This window comes from Microtus ochrogaster, linkage group LG9 (assembly GCF_000317375.1).
Source record: "Microtus ochrogaster isolate Prairie Vole_2 linkage group LG9, MicOch1.0, whole genome shotgun sequence".
Classification (NCBI taxonomy): domain Eukaryota; kingdom Metazoa; phylum Chordata; class Mammalia; order Rodentia; family Cricetidae; genus Microtus; species Microtus ochrogaster.
In genome coordinates, this window is record NC_022034.1 from 17,837,204 (window position 1) to 17,860,224 (window position 23,021).

At 45.2% G+C, this 23,021-nt stretch overlaps 1 protein-coding gene across 1 annotated transcript in view; it reads right to left on the minus strand.

The window, feature by feature from the left end:
• Ppp1r14c (protein phosphatase 1 regulatory inhibitor subunit 14C) overlaps positions 1-23,021 on the minus strand; it is a 93,353-nt gene that overhangs the window by 18,445 nt on the left and 51,887 nt on the right. The window contains exons 2-3 of the mRNA XM_005363442.2: positions 16,792-16,875; positions 15,006-15,038 (exon numbers count right to left, since the gene is read on the minus strand). Coding sequence (XP_005363499.1) covers positions 15,006-15,038; positions 16,792-16,875 — 117 coding nt within the window. The remainder of the gene's footprint in view (positions 1-15,005; positions 15,039-16,791; positions 16,876-23,021) is intronic.

The following is a 23,021-nucleotide window of genomic DNA, read 5'->3' on the forward strand; positions in this document are numbered from 1 at the left end:
GGGAGGGAAGAGTAGAGAAGACTGGATGGTAGGGGAGAGGGAGGGAGGGAAGGGAAACGGAAGGGAGGGCAGGACAGGGGAGTCAACACAATCACAGAAAGGCTAGCTTTCCCAGGAGTTTGAAAAGTTAACTCCCAAAGCACGCTGTCACCAGATTACTAGACAGCTGAAAACGAAGTTAAGGCAGGTTCCGAGGGGCCCTGGCAGCAGCCCCGAGAACAGACGGCTCTTTCTAGAGGCTGAATTGGTAACACATCTACTCCGAGACCTTATTTTCCCGATCCCTCCTGGGCCCTTTGGCTTTCAGCATCCGCCCCCACTGCCCACACACAAGCCTGCCCCAGCCTGTGCCACAGGCAGCAGATGGACACATGCTTTGTAATTATCCCCGTAGCCAGGTGTTGGGGGCCTTCCTGGGCCATCCAAAAAAATTAATCTGTTTCACCCATTAGTGACAGTGTGCTGCTTCGAGGAAGATGGGTCCCTGGAAACGAGTAAAGTAACAGTTCTCTGCTCTGTATATAAACTACACTTAGGTCATCTCTCCCAGCACTCTGCACCACTTAGAAAAAAAATAAGATGAATAGATACTAAACAGCGACTCTTTAATTAGAAGTATTTCCCAATATAAGGACTCTTAAAAGCCACTCCCTGGAGAGCGGTGTCACCAGCCGCAGTGACAGTACCAGGGAGGCAAGCTCTAACAAAGTGTGCCTGGAAGAACTATGGATGTTTAACCTGCTTTTCAAGGGAATGCCACCTACTCCTGAAGCCGAGCTCAGGGCTGAGAGCAGAGATGGAGGACACATGAGGATTCTTAAGGGTGAGATACACAGGGGACACCAATCCTGCCCACGGCCACATTTCCGTGTGCCCTCCCTTCTTCGCTCCCAAGGACAGCCACTGCCCTAAACCTGCATATTGTCAGGGGCCACCCACCCCGGGGCCCAAGTTCACTGCCAACTTACTGCAAGTTTAAGGGTTTCTCTGGGGTTTTGGTTTGTTTGTCATTGCCGTTTGCTTTTGTTTTGTTTGAGTCAGGGTCTTGCTATGTAGCCCAGGCTAGACTTAAATTCAGCCTTAGTGTCTCACGCACTGGGATTCCAGGTGTTCGCCACAACTGGCTTCAAGTGCGAGTTTGTGCTAATTAGCTTTTCGTCAACACAATGAAAAGCAAAGTTGTCTGGAAAGAGGGAAACTCAGCCAAGACAATGCTTCCATCAGATTGCCGTAGGCAAGATCTTGGCTCATTCTCATGACAAATGGCTGGTGTGGTCGTACCGGTTTTGGTCATGATGTTTATCACAGCAACAGAAGATGAACTAGAACAGTAGCCAAGGTAAGAATCAGGCAATGTGCCAACAGGGTGAAGAGCAGAAGAACCTGACAGTTCAGCAAAGTTTAGATAAGCAGGTCGCATCGCTTTCGACAAGTGATGGCAACACCTGGAAACTGTTCAAAATAACAAAACCTTGACACAGAGAACCAGCTAGATATTATCAAAAAAATCACTTCAGAATTTTACTACCTTAACGGCGCGAGTTGCCCAGGAGACCAGGCAGGAAACAGCGAATCACTATGGCAGAATCCTGCTTCCGGGTGTGCTCAGCCCAGGGGATGCTGGGATATACTCCCAACCCTCACAGCCCTCCAGCGAGCTCCCTCCAGTCTCACTCACCACTGAGTGAGGAGAGTGTTCATTTCCTCTGGGTGCCAGGCTGGGATTACTTTTCTCTCCCTGTGCTGGGAGGGCATAATTGATCGTGCTTTTCATTATCTAAAAAGAGGCTTAAGGAATCTCCTCCAGGTAAAGTCTGTTACGGCTGCTGTCACAGTGACTTCTGCCAGTGCCAATTTCCAGAGGCCTTAACTACAACCTGGTTTTGATTTCCCTCCTTTAACTTGAAGCCACAGATACCACATCGTCTGCTTGATTTCTGGACATCTGCCTTTAAAGTTTAATTTATTTTCCTGCAAGGGCAGTCCCCTTAATTTCAGAGATTCGACCACTGCTCCTAGATGAATTCGTTTTTTTACCCGAAGTCTACCTGTGTCTGCATTCAGCAAAAGAAGCTCACTAGCGCTCCAAATTATCAACTTTAGGATGTGTAACTCGTTCTTTGCTTACTAATGTGCTTCTTGGAATCTTTGTATTCACAATCCAAGCAGTACTATGTAAAGTCCACATAAATATCCCAACCATGGAAAGCAATTGACAGGACAGAAAAAAAAAATGAAATGCTAATTTCCCATTTTCTAATCACTAAAGAGACTAATGTAATTCTACCATAAGAATATTTGCTATGTCTTAATATTTGTTCAGGTTGTCTGTGAAGCAAAAAGGCATTTATTTGTGGTCCCAGAACAGCAATTTAGGAAGCACAGATTCCCATGGAAACTAGGATGTGCCCTTTTAGGGAGGCTTAGAGATTCCTCTTAGGGTTAACAAAGAATGTGTATAAGTGGCTTACACAGGCTCTTATCAAGGACAATGATTGGAGGATAAGTCTACTTCTGTAGTTATGGGCCCAGCACAAATCCTACAGGGCCATACCACTGTTCTAAGAAAAAGTTCAGGATTTTTCCTTAAATGGCTCTCTTGTGATGTGTCACCAAGTTCAGACTAATCACCATGGCACAGGAGGGAGTACAGGTCACAAAATGAAGTCAGCTGTAACTATATTATGTGGTGGCTTCAAATACCTCTTTTCTTTTTATCCTGGCCACATTTGCCAAAGATATAGAAATCTCAAATACCATGTGTTCATTAATCTTTAATTCCTATTTATTTAGGTTTATGTAATTCTAAACAGGGAGAAAACTGAAAAAGAGTGTCGTTTTGAATTTAATAATAATAAGAAGCCATAAAGTTGCCAACAATCATTAGAAAATGTCAACTGGGCCCAGTGTTCTTTGTAGGTTGTGCGTCATGGCTGGGGCCACAGCTCAGTGGTAGAGTACCAGTCTCAAACTAGCAAGGTTCTAGTTCTACTCCTCGCACAAAGAAAATAAAGTCTGTGTTTTATAAAAATAACATCATTAACTGGGGCTGGCAAGTATTCAAAAGCAAGACGTGGGTGGCTCTTCCCATGAAAACATCTGCTCTTTCCTTTTGCTATTGTTGCTGTCGTCATTGTCATCATCATCATCATCATCATCATCATCATCATCATCATCATCATCATCATCATCATCGTCACCATCACCCCTGTCACTGCCCTGTGCTCACCTGGTGCCTTAGTTAGGATTTCTACTGCTCTGAAGAGACACCATGACCACAGCAATTCTTATAAAGGAAACATTTAATTGGGGCTGGCTTACAGTTTCAGAGATTTAGTTCATTACCATTACGGTGAGGAGCATGTCAGCGTGCAGGCAGACGTGGTGCTGCTACATGCTGATATGCAGGCAACAGGAAGTAGACTATGATAGCGGTGTGGCTTGAGCATATATGAGATCTCAAAACCCACTCCCACAGTGACATACTTCCTCCAACAAGGTCATACCTATATGACAAAGCCATACCTCCTAATAGTGCTACTCCCTTTGGGAGCCATTTTCTTTCAAACCACCACACCTGGGATCTAAGACTGGGTGGCACAGAGTAGGTCTTCCCTCTGCCCTTGTGTCCTAAAAGGTCACTCCCTTAGTATGTCTTCCTCAACAAAGTCTTTTTATTTACTTTGGGCCAAAATGGTCTAATGAGGTGATTTCAAGTGGGGGTTTAGGGTCAGAGCATCACCTCGGGACTGAGGTCAGCTGTGTGGGTAGTCAGTCACGTCAGTTCACTCAATTCCCCAGACAAACTCTGGACACCTAAGCTCAGAGGAGCCTCCAATGCTGCCACTCTGAACATGGTGTCCCCCATCACTGATGAGAAAATTAACTGTCCAATCCACTGCGAGGAGGAAACTAGAAGAGAAGCAGCATTTTTAGAATCTTTCCAGCTTTGTCTCCCCTTAACTCTTCCCTTCTGTGATTTTAATCTGTTGTCGTGACAAGACAAATCGAACAATAAAGATAACAGATTTCAGTTATTCTGTGGGTTCCTCTAGAGAACCAGTCAACAAGCCCAAAGTTGGCCTGAGGTACCCCTCCACCTGCAATTTGCTTTTCGGTGAGGGTGGTCTTGTGAACAGTTCTGTAACTTTGCAGAGAGCTGGATCTTTACTAAACAGGAAATAAACACACACTTTTGTCCTATAACACATGTCGGGAAACTCTTCCGGGATGTTTTCTCTCCATAAAGACAGCCTTAATGGACTTTATAGATATCCCAGCAGGGAGCTGATGTTCACCATGTAGGAGTACAGAGAGGAGTAGCGAAGGGAAGAGAGAGCATGGGGTTTATTTTAAATGTCAGTCTAAATGCCAGCTCCAGCACACGCTGGGCAGAGAGGCCTGGGGCATACAGAGTAGGAAGGCGCTGGGGATGCAGCATAGTGGGCACAGTGCTTGCCTAGCAAGCTTGAGACCTAGGTTCAATCCCCAGCACCACACAAGGCCAGCATGGTGCATCCCTGTAACCCCAGAACTCTGCAGGTGGAAGGAAGCAGGAGAATCAAAAGTTCAAGGTCACCCTCTGCTATGCAGTGACTTTGAGGCCAGCCTGGTCTACATAGAACCTTAGAACAAAACAACACAAAAGGCTTGGAATGAAAATGTGCAGGGACCAGGCTCCTTTAGCCACCTGCTACAGCTTCCTGGGTATCTCATTACTATGAGTGAGATTGCTTCTTTAGAATCTACTGCCCAGTTGCTCTACAGAGCTTCAGGGCTGTCCCACCCAATGGCTACAGCACTGGAAAGCAGCTCCTTATGACTCTGGTTTTTCTTTGAAAGCATCCAGTTCTGTCTTCTGAGAATGGCAGCTTTGCTTTTCCTTTGTTCTTGGTAAGCCCATGCTTATGGTGACTTTGCTCTTTCCCCAGCATTGTCTTATTAACTAGGGATATGTAAGAAGTTATCTGGGAATCATTTTTAATGAGGGGCAAAGCGTGATACCCTTTAAAGGACAAGTTTCTTTTTTTGTTGTAGTTTTAAAACTTTTTATTCATTTTATATATCCAACCTTTCCCCTCCCTCCCCTCCTTCCACTCTCTCCCTTCCTTCCCCCCTCCCCCGCCCCCGCTCCCCCACTGCCACCTTCCTGCACTTCTCAGAAAGGGTAAGGCCTCCCTTGGGGAGAAGGTTATGTTTCCAACTCACTAATCTCTTGCTTCGTCAAACTCTGTCCCTCTTGCATCCTAAGACTGGTGTCTCTTTAGAAAAAGCCTCATCAGGAGCCAGATGGGGTCTAACAGGGACATAGCACAGGGTTTCTTGCCTGAGAATTCAGAGCCGTTAGGCTGAGCAGTGTGGTTGAACTGTGTTGGAACAGTTCCTCTAAGCCTGGCAACCACTTCAATTCCTAACTTAGAAAGCACTGATGGGCTGAGCAAAGGGTGGTGACACCTTCTTTCCTATTTTGATAATCTTTTGAGCATTTAAATTCCCACCAAAGTTGCCTTATAAAGAGATTGCCTTTTAAATAGTGCTGCGTGTTCACTGTTGTGGCCCCGTCTTTAAATCAATCACAGTCTGTAAACATGTGTGGAGTGAATAACTAAAGCGGTTGAGGTAAAGCAAGGGCTGTGCCTCCTTCAGACACCCACACAGCTTCTCTGTGCCATCAGTACGTCAGTACTCCGTTCATATGACCTCTCCACCCTAACCTATTTCAGGAAGACTGCACGGTCAGTCCACGGCAGCATAAACAGGATAACAGCCTGCAAGACTGCTTAGGATGCTACACAGACAGAGATCTGAAACACACATGATGAGCTAGCTAACCACAGCCACCACCAAAGCCCATTAGAAAAGTGACATGCACCAGGCTTGAACAAGGAGAGTCTGCCTTCTTCCTGCCAGCAAGGGGAAGAGCAACAAGGCAGGCTGTCTTTCACAGAACATCAGTTTTTATTGGTAAACCACAGCATGTTTACCATGGCACGTTTACCATGGCACGCCCCTGACATTTCTGTGACTCCACAGATGACTAGGACCTGGAAATGCTTCTTATCACCCCTGCCTTTCAGGCTGAATCATCCTGAGGACCTCTGATTGCCCAGCAACTGACAGGCTTTAATTGTTCAAAGCCAAGCCTGTAGCACAACTGCTGGGCGAGCAAATGACATCACAGCCCTGAAAGGAAAACCCGATGTTTCTACCCTGAGCAGTGGCACAAGCACCTTCAGCTAGAAGTGGACTTTCCAGAACAGCCCACCCTTGGCCTTGCTGATCTGTTTTTATATCAACTACATCACAGATAGCATTCACTCATGAGGAAAAGCTCAGGACAGCACTCTTTTAGCTTTAGACCTCTCCTTCCCATCCCCCTCTCTGTGCACATTTCTATGTGTGACTGTGGTCATGGCTGTACCACGACACATACGTGAAGATCACAAGGCAGGTTTGTGTTTTAGTCCCCACCTGGTTCTTCCTATCTCCTCACTATAGAGTGAGCCGGCCCTGACTACATTACGAGTTTGGATGTGCCCAAGTCAAGAAAGGCATGTGTGCCAGGAGGCCATAGTGTGGATCTAAATTAAACCGAAGAATGAAGCCCTTCAGTCGTCTGCGGCACACAGAAGAGGAAACCACAGCGGAAGAGAGATGACAGAGAGTTACACGCCCAAAACAATATACTTCTGAGAAATTAGCAGGTTCTTTGAGAATGATTTTTTAATATCACCATTTGAAGAATGTAATGGGCGAATTGGGATATTTTGCATGTTTGCATGTAAGTGGGAGGTTACTTTATTAGATTCAAATTCAGCAAGCAGGTTATAGCTCTCTTGTGCACTAGCTTTACCTTATGGGTTTTCTTACATACTTTCACCTGTCTGCAGACAAGCTTGGGGCCTTTGGCGGCCTTTCTATGTCTCAGATCCCTTAACTGCTAGCAGTGGCGTTCAACTCCTAGCTATAGTGTAAAGATTAAATACATCTTCCTGTTTCCAGCCTGAGTCAGAGGCATCCACACAGCCACTCCTTCCTACCAAGAAGCAGAAAGCCAGCAGGCAAATGGAAGCTTGGCAACTCCTTTTCAGCTCTGTAAGAGAAGGGAGGCCACGGGAAAACCGATAACATGAATGCAGAGACTGGTGGGCCAATATACACGATTAAAACTGGAACTAGAAAACCACAGGAAGCAGTCTCCGTGGGGACCAACACCCAGATATGGGCGGGACCCAACCACAAATGAGAAGTTACTGGAGAGATAAAAAACACAAAGGGGACTCCAGTCTGAGTGTGGCATCAATTTGTGAATCCTGCCAAGTCCTTACATTGAACATCAGAGGGGAATCCTTTGTGTTTCTAGAATCTAGGGCACTTGGTGGATGCAAAAAGACACAACTCTAGCTGTCTCTATACATTTCCGGGTGAGGGGGTGGAAGGCTAGAGCAAGGTGCAGTAGGGGTGCTGTTGTGGAGACTGAGAGGAACTGGTGAACTCTACAATCCAGGGACAAGAGCTCACCCAAAATCTGAGACTGTGTCATTAGGTTGAAGAATGAGTTCCCTCCCTGCCCAGACCTAGACTGCCAGTGACGACTAATATCAATCTCCTGTACCCGATTCATCAAGAAAAAAAAAAAAGGGAAGATAACAAAAGAGGTCAAAGGTCACAATTTAAAGAAGCAGCAACCCTCATAATGGGATTCAGATATGACAGGAAACTTCTCAGGCTAAGAATCTAAACCAACTACGGCCCTGCATCAAAGGGTCTGGGGAATAGGCAGACAACATACAACCAAAGTAGAAAATACGGACAGACAGTCCTGGTGATGGAAAACACTCTCACAGAAATGTAGACAAACTTTGGTGGTTTGGTGGCTGAAGAACAGATTGGATACAGCTAAGGAAAGAATCCCTAAGCCTGAGGCTATATGAATAAAAACAGACAGCAGGCCTGATGGTTGGTGTCAATTGTCAACTTGGTAGGATCTAGTATCAGCTAGGAGACAAGCCTATAGGTACCTATAGGGACGCCTATGACAGATTATCTAGGTGAGGTTAGGAGAGGCTTGGGGGAGATTATCTCGGATGGATGGAGTGAGGTGTGAAGGCCTTCCCACTCTGGGTGGTGCCATTCTCTGGGTAGGGTCCTTGACCATATGGAAGTGGAGTGCGAAGTCTGAGCACTGACATTTATCTTGCGCTCTGCTTTTGGTGTGGATGTGACATAGCCAGCGGCTTCACGCTCCTGCTGCCTCCTTGACTTCCCCGCCATAAAGGACTTCATCTTGAACTGTGAGCCGAGATAAACCCTTCTTGTCTTCATTTGTTCTTGTCAGTGCATTTTATATCACAGCAATGGGGTTTAAAGAAACTAAAGCAGGGAGGGATCCCAGTTCTGTCGGTGAGAAGATACAGTGTCGTCAAAATGGTGATTCTTCCCACAATCTCACAGGAAGCTTGAACACAATCTCACTCAAAATTCACAGGAAGCTCTTTTGTGGTTATTGTTAGCTGATTCTAAAGTTCAGAGGTCCAGGACTGATAACAGTGATCTCAAAACCAATAGAAGAATGCTTCGGAGAACTGATGCTATCTCTCTTCAATCCTTACTCTAAGTCTCGAGTAATTGAGACTGTGAGGTATTATGAAAGAACGAAAAACCCATCTCTGACATAGAATGGATAGCCAAGAAATAGAGCCATAGAAATATAATCAACTAATCTTTGATAAAGGATCAAAGGCAATAGAGTGAAACAAGAATAAACTTTTCGCCAAATGATGCTGAGACGATTGGACATGCGTATTCAAGAGAAAAGCAAATAATGTAGACACAGCTTTTCTCTCTCCAAAAATTAACTCAGATGGACCAAATATAGACCTAAATGTAAAACAACAGCACTCCTATAAGACATTGAAGGAGCAAACAGCAATGGCTATTAGCATCAACAAAGACAAAAACCCATACGAGAGAGGATTGATAAGCTGGGCTTCCTTAAAATAAGCCATGTGTTCTGTAAAAGACACTGCAGAGAGTGAAGAGAGAAGCACGGACTGGGTGAAAAGTCACTCAAAGGACAAACCAGTTAATACAAGCCTGGAGGCCAAAATAATTAATCCCTTACCACTCTCTCCTCTTTGTGTGTGATACGCAGCCATTCTACCTGAGATCTATAGCCCCAGCCATGAAGTTTTCTAAAAATTCAACAACAGGAGCTGGAGAGACAGCTCAGCGGCCAAGAGCTTTTGCTGCTGTTACAGGAGATGTGGGTCTGGTTTCCCCCAGAGCACATGGTGGCTTGCAACTGCCTGGAACTCCATTTCCAGGGACTCTAGTGTCATCTTTAAGGCTCTGTAGGCAGTGCACGCATGTGATATACTTAAATATATGCAGACAAAATACTCACACACATAAAATAAACAGCAAAGTAAATACATGTTTAAATCCAACAACAGCAAAAAGACTTCACTAAACCTTTCACTCCCAAGGAAATACACAGGTAGCAAATAAATATGCAAATAGGTGCTTCAGATTATATATCATGTAATCAAAAGAACGAAGCATCACTCTACACTTCTCAGAATGGCTCAAAGTCCGGAGCACCAGCAACTCCAAATGTTGTGGGGGATTGGGGGCAGGAAGAACATTCATTTCTGATGAGAATGAAAAATGACCTGGCTACCTTAAAAGGGTTTGACAGTTAACCACAAACTCAAATACAGTCTTAAGATACAATACTGCAATCATGTCCCTTGGACTGTACCCTAAAGACATGGAACCAGGTCGTTACAAAACCTGCACACGAATATTCAGAGCAGCAACGTAAACCCTTGAAGGCAGTCAAGACATCCTTCAGTAGGTGAGTGGAAGGGAGTGAGCTGTCAAGCCACGGGAAGACACAGAGGAGCCTGAAATGTGTGGGTACAAAGAACCCAGTCTGTTGGGCGACGTGATGTACGACTCCATCTGTACGACAAGCTGAGGAAACTGTGGAGACAGCAAAGAAACCAGTGTTGTGTCCCAGGAAGAAAGAAGGGATGAGAAGGCAAGATGCAAGGTAGTGAAGCTACTCTGTAAGACTCTATGATGATGGACACTGGCCAAAAATCCCTGAAAACTTGTGGTAGGACAAGTGTGAACCCTAGCGTAGACTATGGACTTGCATGCTTACCATGTGTCATGTTCATCAGGACCTACAGATGTGCTGCTCTGGTGGGGATGCTGATCATAGATTAGGTTGGAGGTCTGGCAGGAAATCTTTCTGTCCTCTGGTCTATTAATTTGTGGACCTAAAACTGCTCTGAAAATCTAAGTCTATGGAAAACACTGAGCCATGAATGATTTAATAAGTGTTTAAAGTGTTCATAAAGAAACAGTCAATACATGAGATGTGATTAGATCAATGCCCAGCTTATTAATTAACTAACTATTACTGTTGTTATGGCTGTTAAATTTTTCACTGCAAATAACCGTTACAGAAATGCAGGAGGAATGGATGGCTATGACGCTTCCATTCACAGGAGCCTCGATGACGAGAGGAAATGGAGGCTCAGAGAAGTTGAGAGCAGGAATTAAGCTTACTCAGCACTAGCTGGTTCTGCCTGAAAGACTTAGCTAACTCAGAACCCATTCTCCTTCCTACCGCCCATCCCCTCTCCACAGCAAGAGTCTGTAAACCAATCTATTTCCATCAGCAAGGACTCCTAATTTACATTCCAGACTTCTCGGTGACATGACTGTCTATAAAGAGACTTTGATCAAATACAGCAGTCCAGAGATGGCAGGGGGTGCTTCAGTTATTCAGTATCTCATTCAGATTGGGTAACACTCTTTAAAGTTCTGAACCTCTCGCTGAGGCTGGGCACTTGGAGGGCTGGTGGGATGGAATGACAGAGCTCCAGGCCCAGTGTCAGAACTCAGGGTCAAGCACTGGCTCCCTGGCTCCCTGCTCGGGCCCTGCAGACAAGGTGCCCGAACCCTCTGCAGTCTAACTGATGGCTGTGCAGATTAAATATGACAATGTAGGTTGATATGGTGTGAACCACTTAACTGATAAAATAGAAGCCGGTGGCTTCTCTCACAGTCCAGGTGTCGCAAACTGTGTCATACGAGCGTACACCAAAAGGCAAAGCACTCCTCCTTTCTCAGGGAACCCTTTAGGGTAAATGAACAGAGTCCCTCACTCGGCACCGTTTCCATTCCTCGAAACCTTAGGCTAAAAAAAGAATCCAGAGACGTTCTCTTGGAAACTCCAGCTCACTTCCCTCCTTTCGGAATAGTCAAAGCCTGAATTTTTATTATTTTTTTTTAAAAAAAATCTTCTAAACCTCCACATCATGCGTGGAGGTTGAGGCTAAGGAGAAAGATAACTCATCTGGCAAAGTGCTTGCTGTGGAGGAGCATGAGGAGTCAAGTTCAACCCCCAGTCAAGGGTGGTAGTTAAGGCTCTAATCCCAGCCCTGGGGAGGTAGAGGATGGAGGATTCCTAGGGCTTGCTGACCAACCAGCCTAGCCTATGTGGAGAGCTCCAGGCCAAGGTGGACAGCACCTGGGGAACGACAGGCAAGGTCGATCTCTAGCCTCCACGCACCCACATGTGCTTACATCCACACACGGACCCATATGAAGAAGTATGCACAAACGAACACGCCAAAAAGGGGGGAGGTGAATTAGCCGAGCTTTGCTGCAGGGACAGGGCCCTCTGTGTTCATCTATCGGCATAGCTGTGAACCACTGGAGAATTCTGATCTCTAGGTACAGCAAAAATCAGGGGACACAAAGAGGGTTTTTAGGAGTCCTGTCTATGGGGCTGATCAAAATATCTACCAGCCAGTCCATGCTGTCTCATTGCAACAGCCATCCAGTTGAGAGGGGAACAGAGCAAAGAGGGAGTGAGTGTCTGAGAAGTGACATCCCGCACCTACCAATGTGGGTGCTCTCAGCAGCAACCAGAGCCTCTCCACAGTGCAGGTTAGCCATCTGCATAAGCCATTGCTTTTTACCTCAGCCCTGTGGATGGAACTCAAGGCCCTGCTCATGCTAGGCAAGCACTGCACACCGAGCTAAATGTCCAGCGGAAGCTCCATCCCCAGCAGCCTTCTCTAACCTGCCAGAACAACTTTAAACCTGTCTCCAAACATCAGACTGTCGTAATTCAGACTCATTTCCCAGCGCTCTGTAGCTAAACAAGCTCTATTCCCCAAACAGCTAAGGAGGGAGACGCTCCTGCCTCCTCTGCTTCCAGAAAACCTGGAGTCAAGCTGGCACTATTCTGGCAGGCGGCTAGACCAATCAATTTGACAAAACCTGAATCTCCCTGGTATGGGGGGAAGAGCAAAGAAGTGAGATACCCAAGTAGTCATCCAGCACTTAAAGCGGGAGATCTTTTCTCAGGAAAGTGTGAGATTTTTGTTGTGTAAACAGAAATCTCTGTGTTTATGGCAACAATGGTGACAGCTCACTATAATGTAATTTTCAGGGACCAACATTTTTATGTTGCTCATGATTATATTGACCTTCTCTCTTTGCACATAAAACAGCATAAAAAGTCTTACTGCCAGGCTGCTCACCCCATAAAATCCAATAATAAAATTGAAAAGAAAACACCTGATTAAAATCCTTACATGGAAAAGGGAATAAAATTGACTCCTAAACCAGAAAGAAAAACTAAAACAAATGGAATCCAGTCCAAAAAGACATCTTGGCTGTTAGATGTCATTATAAGATGTCAATAAAATCACTAGAATAACTACAGTCCAGGAAGTCTTTCAGAAGCTGGGATGAAGTGAAGGACAGGGAAACCGAAATGGGAATGAGGTTCGAGGTTCCTTCTCAAGTTGATTTCTAAATAAGAAGAAAGCCCAAGATGCAGAAAGTTGAGGAAGAAATAAATAAAATCAATGAGTAAAACAAAGGTGATTTCTGAAACACAGAAAGCTGTGGTTTTAATCTCTAAGAGTTAATAGAATACACAGCATCACACCAGAGAAAGCCACTATGAAATTTCAAAATATAGAAAGAACCCCACAAGATCACTGGAAAGAAGTCATCACATGCAAAAGTCTAAGAGCAGAAATGGCTTTGGGCTTCTTACCACTATAAATGATACCCACTGCCATAGAATAGTGTATTTCTACTTGCGTTTAATTATGACTTTATCTTAGACTTCTATTATATTTTCTGTTAAAATTGATTGAGGTATAGTATCCCGTATACTGGAATTCAAAAATATGTACCTATAAATATCCTTTTCAAAAATATTACTGGATGGTGGGTTCCAACCATCTCCAAAGTACAGGAGACTGGGGTGTGGAGGCTGATGATCTGGGACAGCAATGAACAGAAATCTCAAGTCGAGTTCTCAGCAGTGCCTGGGAACAGCGTCTCCAAACCACTGAGCAGCAGCTCCAGGAAAAAGGTTTCAGGGAGAAGGGGCGAGAGTGAAGCACTGAGCATGTGGGAAACATTATGGACAGACAAAAACAGTGGAAGTCGACAAAAATAACATCGGGGAAGAGACTAGATGAAAGGCCCAGAACTTATCAACTCCAGGAAAAGTCAAAGGGACACAGACACAGACACAGACACACACGCACACGCACACGCACACACATGCACGCAGGCACGCACACACAAAAGGAGCCATGGCCCTAGTTTACTGTTGGCTTAGTAGTGAAAACACTTCAATCATAATATTATAAGCTTCAACTATTGATTTAATAAAATATGGCTAGATTACTTTATTGAGGTGATTTATGGAAAGGAATTATGACAATACTAAAGGAACTATCATTTTTCTTCTCAAGTCAACAGACAGATGAAGAATAAAAGCAATAAATACATATCTAAGGATATAATAGCAAATGAAAAGAAATAGACAAACGTGCTAAATATAAATGTTAAATTTATGATTCTAGAGAGCTGGGAGAAGGAACTCAACCTTTGTTTTCTCAGTATTATAACATTTGGAGGTTTTCAAAAGTATGAATGTATGTTATGTTCACCAAAATGCACTTTTAATAGACAAAATTAATCATTTAAATTTCCATAGGATGTAATCAAAACTGGAGGCTTTAAATATATACTCACTGATATCTACCCTCAACCAAATGATCACAAAACACTTTCAACTCACACATACACACACCTTAAAGCATTTTTCCTACATAATTTACTACATCAGAAATCAGAAGAATTACTGCCATGCTTTGGTATTAAGTAACCCCCAAACACCTGATAGGTTTTCTAATTTCTCTGGTTTACCATAAGAACAAACTGAAAGTATTTGGGGGGGGGGCAATAGTTTCATAACTTTAATATCTTAACATCTTAATATCTTAAAATCTTAATATATCCCCTGTTTTTGCTTTTAATCATTTAGATACTACATCGATTGATTTGGTCTAATTAGCAATATCCATTGTTTCCTATGCTAATGCATATCACCCAGAGAAGGCATAACATTTTTCTCCTAATAAAGGCAATCCTGTGTATGTTTTTTCCTGCATGTATATACATCATATGTATAGGTGTATGTCTAGTACCCACAGATGTCAGAAATGGGGCACTGAATCCCTCGGAACTGGACTTACAGGTGGTTGTGAGCTGCCATGGAGCTGCAGGGAACCGAACCCAGGTCCTCTGGAAAAACAACCAGTACTCTTAACCACTAATCCATCTCTCCAGCCCCAGTTTTAAGTATTCTTTAAAAATGCATACCCATAAAGCCATACGGTATGTTCTCCCTCTAAAATGATTCTGCATCCCCTCACAATTTTCTGTGGAGTGAAGATTTTTCTCTACAGCATAAGCACACCCTGTTCCATTAGCATCTTCCTAAACTAAACAGGTTCAGAAACAACAATGCCAGCACAGCGAGAACACAGGCACTCAAGGATGGAAACCAGCCATTTGTATTCACTTGCTGTAGCTAAGCTTTCAAAACAGACAAATTGATTTGACAAAAACCAATTCTAGCACAGTACTTAGTAGAGTAATTTGCTTACCTCTGTTGGTTTATAGCAGTCTACAAGAGCTTCCTAGAATTAAACACACAGAAAGTCAGTTTTTATTTTTAAATTCATTGCCTTCAAAGTGAAATTAAAAAGTCATTTCTTCTTAATTTATTTTATCTCAAAGTATTATATGGTATGTCTGTGGAGCATGTACACGTATGTGCAGTATCTATGAAGGCCACACGAGGATACTGGACATCCCATGGAGCTGGAGTTACAGGCAGTTGTGAGCTACCTGATATGGGAGCTGGGAACTGACTTCTAACCCTCTGCAAGAGCAGCAGGTGCTCTTCATTGCTGAGCCTTCTCTCCGGGCCCCTCATTTCATCTTTATTATTTTACAACCGTCTGCCAAGACTTCCTTTTGACTATCTACAATCACATTTTATTTCAGTATCACTTGGTCAGCTAAGATATAAAAACATCATTCATATGCAGCCATGTGTTGTCCTTAGCATGGGTATATATGCACACAGATACTCATAAAGTTTTTGATTTATAAAAGACTTGCTTTGGGGGCTATTACGGTTTGGAAAATTGGATATAACCCTCACTAGGTTATAAATGCCTTGTAGAGCAGAGCTTGCCTTAAAGATTTTTCTTTTACCTTTTTCTACACACACACACACACACACACACACACACACACACACACACACACACACTCACACCCTTCCCTTTGAACTCTCTACCTGGTTAATATTAAACTAGACATACTTAGAGCTGAGACCATGCCTATGTAAGACGGTGGTAACCACCGTGGACATGGAGAGAGGGCACTGGCCATACTTCAGCCATAGATGGTCCTAGGCCCGTCTTTCCTCACTCACCTGGACCAAGCAGGAAAGAGGACTGGAGGCTAAAAACCTTTCCCAGTTCTCAGCTTATTTTGTATGTCATTTTATTTTCTACAGAACTAACACCTATTTCATTTTTTTAAAAAAAAAACTATTGTCTCCCAGTGAAATCTACACACAAGGAATAATCACTCTAGCACAGGCTGCTCTCCACTCCCAGGGCACTGGTAATTATGAGCACATTAATCACATCAATGAAATAAAATGGACACTTTGACTGGTGCCAGTCACCCTGTGCCACTGGGGATTGTCAATCTCCACCAACAGTGATTACCAGTGGGCGTTAAGAACAATGTCCGGCCACAGGTTAATCAGTTTTAGAAACTGCACAGTGCAGATGGAGAAATGGTGGACTCGACCTCCCACGGGAAGAACTGTGTTTCATTGCTTTCTGATATGGAACATTAAACACTTCAATCCCAGCTGTTCTGGCATAATACAATCAAGTGAGCACCTAATAAAAAGATACTTTGCTAAACTGAATCACATTCCAAGCCATCTAATTCTAAGAATTGCTCTCGTGAACGATTTAATCCACAGTTGCAAGACCAGTGCCCAGGGCTTGGATATTCCCCAGTCTGGCACAGTTTCTTTCCTTCATACCTGCCTGCATGGTAACCCTCTCTTCCCTGGAGATTGACTTTTCAAGGTAGAGACAACTCTGTCTCCCAAGATAATACGCCTCAGGAGCACTGCCCCAGAAGGTCCCTGGAACCTGTCTGCTGTCAGCAGCTGATCAGACCTGCACCAATTGGTGAAAAGCTAGCACTAATGCCCTCTGCTCTGCTAAATGCCATTGTTCAAACCCTGGTGACCGCCAGTGTTCCCGCCAGGCAACACCAGTTCTGCCCAGGTTTTGGAAACCCAAGTAGACTCAAACATCCATGCTCAGAAGAATCTAGATTCTGAAAGCTGTTTACCTGTAATTTCGAAGCTCTTTCTTCCTCGCTGTCGGCATCAAGAAGGTCATCAATGTCAATTTCTACATCTGGCATTTCTTCTTCCTGGCGGGAGCGAAGAGGAAGACTTTAGTGCAGGGAGAAACGAGGCAGTACACACTAGGGACTCAGTTATCCAGCCAGAAGGGTGATAGGTAAGAAGGGGAGAGCAAGGCCAGAGGGATGGGTGGCGGTGGAGAGAGAGGGGGAAAAAAAGGGGGGAGAGATGAGAGGTGGGACAGGAAGGGGAGACAGGAAAGGAGGGATGAGGGGAAACGAAGGAGCAGTTAGCATCGCATTCTGCTTATAACAGTAAATTACACCTTTGCATAGACGACAGACTGGCAGAGCAGAGTATAAAAACGGTGGGAACTACAGTTCCTGATCCAGCATAAGCTCCTCTCTCAGTGACCACGCCAGTCTTTATTGTGGGCTCCGTCTTCCCTCACACTTCCCGGTCTGTAGAAAACCTGAGGTCACCTGCTCAGGTACAGACCCACCGAGAATTTGCCATCCAAGACCCAAAGGGATTCTGAGAAAGGTTCTCTCCCTCTGGACAAGTTCAGGCCGAGGAAGTGGGGAGCCCTGGACATTGCTGGTAGCCTCTTGCTGACAAAAAAGAGACCAAGTTTAGGACAAGGTTGACACAAGAGTGGGAAGAGCTGGGGGGACCAGGACAGTCACAGCGGGACAATCTCGTATCTATAAAACAGGACAGGAAGGATGGGAGAACCAGGACAGTCACAGCAGGACAATCTCGTATCTATAAAATAGCACAGGAAGGATGGGAGAACCAGGACAGTCACAGCGGGACAATCTCGTATCTATAAAACAGGACAGGAAGGGTGGGAGAAGGGTGGGCCTGGAGGGAGTAGCGGGGAGGAGAGGGGGATGAATATGGTCAAGATATGTTGTATGAAATTCTCTAAGAAATAATAAAAATGTTTTTAAAACATTTTATAGATAGAACTAAGACACCAGGTCAAAGCACGTCTGAGCAGATGTGTTATATTGTTCCAGCTGACTTGGGCTGAGCAATCAAAGACATCCAGGCCAGAAAAGGGGGCAGGAAGGGTGAAAGCCTTCACTGGTTTGGAAGCAGAGTATACAGCACTCGGTAGCCTCGGTCCCCTGCCCTCCGCTCTGTCTCTTGAGTCTTTACTCTCTGAGTAGCACAGTCAAATGTGAAAATAAACCAAAATGCAAGAGAGACCCGCACCTGTGTGTTTCATCTTGCCCCGCGCAATCACCAACTGTGTGATTCTGTTCAGTCGCAGTGGCTGGAAGGAAGCTACATATGCACATGCGCCGGGGGTCACATGGCCTTAGCCACTCCTTCTAAATCAATTACCTGGTCTTGACTTCCAGGCAAGGCTCACATTCTGAACCTCTCCAACAATCTGATTTTTATATATATTTGAAATCTTTTTTTGAAGTTGTGTATTTGCAATCAGGGCAGAAAGGAGTACTGGCAGGGGGAGATAGGGACTGGGCGTGGGAGACGTGGTAAACAGATTAGCAGTAACTGTGTAGACTTTTGATAGATTCTCCACCGTGAAAGGACCAGTGAGGATGCAGATACCAACAGTGAAGCCCAACAGAACAACGGGCAGAGTCCAGCAGGGATCCAGGGTACTGTGGGAGGACATGCACTGGCGATTCATCCGTAGGTGGTACCAGGCTGGGCATTTACCCCGTAGGCATCCCCAGGCCAAAGGATGAACGAGCCCTAATGATGAGCCCCCAGAAAGCGAAGCTGGGGAATTCAGCTCCACCCACAGCTCATCCACAGCTCATCACATCTTCAATCAGTCCCTCTTAACGCAAGAACACCTTTGCAGGTCCAATCAAGGCGCAGGTGACAGTGCCTCCCTCTTGCCTTTGTCCCCACTCCTCACTAGAACAGATCCCTGGGTTCAGTATTTATCCTCTGTGGACACCGAATATTTAGGTCATGGCTTTGTGAAATCAAACAGAGGAACCTGGCATAGACCCTGCTCAAGAAATGGGAGCCGCGGGCAGCTTAGAGTCCTCCGTTCTAGGACACAAAAGCACAGTCAATAATGACTACCTCCTCAGAACAGTAGAGCAGTAGGGTCCCCCCCCCCCCAAATAAGGATCACAGGAACGGAAACTGTTTGCTGGTGAGTCAAGCATTATCAAACCAGCTTGGACTTGTGTGATGACGCTTGCCCCAGGCACGGGCACCTCAGTCAGATGTCCTCTCATTAGGAGTGCACAGGGCGGTGGCTCTCTGTTAGCGCCTATGCTTGACCCCTTTCCCCAGACCTGGAGAGCTAGCTTGTCTAACATGGTTGCCACGGCGGTATTTGAACACCTTGCAATGCAAGTCAGACATGGATTCAGTTTCTCATTCACACCAGCCACATTTCAAGAGCTCAAGAGCGCGTGCGCAGCGCACGGCTTCTGCACTAGATTTAGAACGTTTCGTCATCACAAAAGGTCCCGATGGGTAGCATGACCATGAGGCCACTAGTCCTCTGGACCAGAGTCAAGAAGCAAAGTCTCAATCCTACAAAGCCTTAGTCTCAACAGAGATTAAGAGGTGCAGAGGAAATATTGAGTCTTGAGGTCACACAAAATGTCCTGGGTCACGCCTGAGACAGGAGGTCACCTGACTGGAAACCTCTGCGCTCCTTTATAAGAGGCAATGCTGACACACGGGAAGGGCTGACTGAGTAATAATCACAGGCACCTAAGGTAGCCATGAAGTCTCCACCTGACCAGATGCCTCAGAGGCCTGGGGTAACCACATGCAGCCTGCACACAGAGCAGAGGTTTTCAAAGGCTGGTGATTCTACATGCATGGAGGTTCTCTTTGGCTGTGGACTGTGGATGTTGATCCTAGAATGACAGGGACCCAATCATTTCCTGGGCAGCGAAGGCTCCCAGTGGCCTAAGAGAGTTTGGCTGTCTTTCGATATTTGCCCCGTATTAAAGATGTATCCCCACACAGAGGCTCTGGTGTCTGGAAGTGAAGCCATGGTCTTCAGAGTGCTGGAGAATGCTAGCAGCCCTGCCTCCACGCTTCTTTAGGCAAGAAGTCTGCTGGTTCTGAGGCTGTGACCCAAAGTCCCCATGGGAGAGAAGTGATTCTGAGAGACACTTGATTTCTCCCTTCAGCTATCAAGATAACACATTTTTATTTTCAGATATAAAATTAGTGCATTTAACAGGCACTCAAGAGTGAAACCCGAACCTGACCTCCAAAGGCTTCCATTCACCACCTATCACAGGAATGGACCACGGAATAAAAATCCCAAATGGATGGGTTTTTTTTTTTTGTTCTGTGGTTTTGGGATTTTCTGTGATGGGTGTATTCCGCCACCCACAAAAACCCCAAAGATGCCTCTCTTTTAAAAATTATAGATCTTTAAAACATCCCACACATTCTCTCAGCCTGGACTCCAATAAAAACAGTTTCTGTAACAGGAAGGAGGCAGAAAGGGACCCAGGTCACTTCCCCCAGAGCAAACAACAAGCAAACAAACAAACAAACAAAAGCCTTTTAGCCTAACCAACAGTCGAACTGAAGTAGGTTCCCGCCATTGTCTCATGGTTTTCAATAAACTGAGTTGGTAAGAATTAGACGCCCACCCCCCCAAAGTTGGCCAAACTGTCATCCTTAATGAAAAAAAAACATACAAAAATCTCAGTTTTAAAAGATTTGCCAGGAACTAGGAGTAGGGGAAATGAACTTGGACAGTCATGGCTGATGTCACCTTGCTGAGATCATGGCTGCTGAAGGCCCCTGAGCAAGGGCTGGAAAGGACAAAGGAAGGAGCTGGGCCAGTTACAGGTGCTGATGGGGAAGCTGGGAGGCTCCATGGACAGGGCTAGTCTCATCCAGGTGTGAGACAGCTGGACTGGAGCGGGAGCCCTCAAGAATGGAAGGAAAAGTTAGAGAGAGTGAACACCAGGGAAGGAGAAGAGAGGACATCAGGAAAGAACTGGATGCCGGAGAAGGAAAAAGAGAAGATCAGACCCAGGTTCTGGGCCAAGATGTTCTAGGGAACGAGGGAAACAACAGGGTCACTGGTACCCTGAAGACTTTGCCAACCTACCCAGCAGCTGTGAGGTCAGCATGGCCAGCCTCCCCACAGCTATGAGGAAGAGGCAGAATACCCACTCTGCAATGCTCATGACCACACTGCAGCACTGAGTGACAATGTGTGGCCCTGATAGGCGGCCAAGATAGCCAGGAGCTCATCACGGGCTCTGATGTTAGAACATGGTGCTGCAGCTGAGGCAGACTATGAAGTCAAGTCCTCCTGCAGCAATAACAAATGCCCTCACATACACACCACCACGGACACACACACGTGTATCTACACCACCACACCACACACATGTCCACATGCACCAACGTGAACACTGCTCATACCACCACACACCACATCGTGCATGCTTTCTTTCACTTGCACACTCTCACACATACACATGTATGCATACAAACTACCCGGATTACAATCTCACTGCCATACACCACACCACGCATAATCTTTCTCTCCCGCTCCTCTCCCCCCAACTCCCTTGCACCCCCACATATATACATATACATATACATGTACATATAATTTCTAACTAGCCAGAAGGTGCACACTGAGAGTGGTCAATGCAAATGCCACCCTATCCCAGCAGTGCAAGGCCAGCAGGATGCTCAAGCTAAACTTAGATTTGGAAAAAGATAGTGTTTTCAAGCTCTATACGACACAGCTCCTCTGCAGGGCTCAGAAGTCTCCATCCCAAAGCAGGCATGGCAGGACACAATGGTATATACTGCTATGTAGGCTGTGGCATCTCTAGAGATGCAGGGGGCAGCAGAGGGGGAAACTGAGGAGCCTGGTAAACACCAGCTATTGTGGACTGTCCAGACACTCACGAGAAAACCATCTAAACATCTGATGTCTCACCTCTGTATAAGACTGTGTGGAGCAGGGAAGATTGCCATGGGAGAGACAAGATGAGAACAGAACCCTCAGTGGTGTGTGAGCGTTCCATGAAAACATTGATACCTCATGTTTTCCTTCTAACTACAATCCCCCAAACTTCCCATAAAAACATCATCATCAACAACAACAACAACAACAACAGCAACAACAAAACTTATCACCTATGACCACATCAATTTGGTCCAACTGTATTTACACATTATGCCAAACGGAATTTACATTATTTGCTATGGGCGAATGAGACAAAGGTCAGAGAGCATTCTAAGTTTATACAAATTTAATAATAGGAATGACTCATTCACACCAAGTGATGCTGGGAGATGTCATCCAGCGGACCCTGAGCCGCAGCAATAGGTACAGATTTTCTGCTACAGAAAGAGTGACGTCAGCCATCCCAGTAGGTAAATGGTGTACATTTAAGATGCTTGTGGCTTATGTTTAATTTGCAATTCCAGTATAATTTCATAATTGGAAGAAGCATAAGCATCAGGAGTTTATACCTGTTTTAACGGATGCACATGCAAATGATATGGTAATATTAAATATATAAATTAGCAATCTGCAAGAAATTAGTCCCACGGAAAAAGTATCAAAACCCTGGGAATTAAAGGCAGACCAGAGGCTTTCACGAGGAATCAGGTTGCCCACATTAGGTTAGAGCACCAAAGCCAGCAGGCTTGCCAACAGTACACCAAGTGCTCAACACCAGGAGCCAGCCCTTCATCTGTTTTGTGTAGCTGTAACACAGAACCTAAAGCTGAAAGACTTACATAGAAAAGAGGTTTATTCAGCTCACTCTTCTGGAAATCCAAGAGGATGATGTCAGCATGTTCCTCTGAGAGCATCATAGTGGCAACACAGTAAGACACATGTAAGAAGTCAGTTGGGAGTCAGGAAGCAAGGGGTAGGGGAGGGGCCGGGGTCACTCTTCAATGATAGTTAACTCATTTGGAAACTGACCCATGCCTGTGAGACAAGCCCACTCCACTCTGCAATGCTGACACTAACCTCTTCATGAGGGGACAGTTTGTATGATCTAAGTACCTCCCCCCCTCTTAAAGATTCTACCAATTCAATGTCACCACATTGGGAACTGAGCTTGGAGCACACGAACCTTCAGAGACAAGCCATACCCAATGCAGAACAAGCAGGGACTCCAGAATCCCAAGGAGAGATGTTTTCTAACTATGACGCATCTCCTCCCCATTAGGTCAGTCGAGAGTGACAGGAAAAACCATA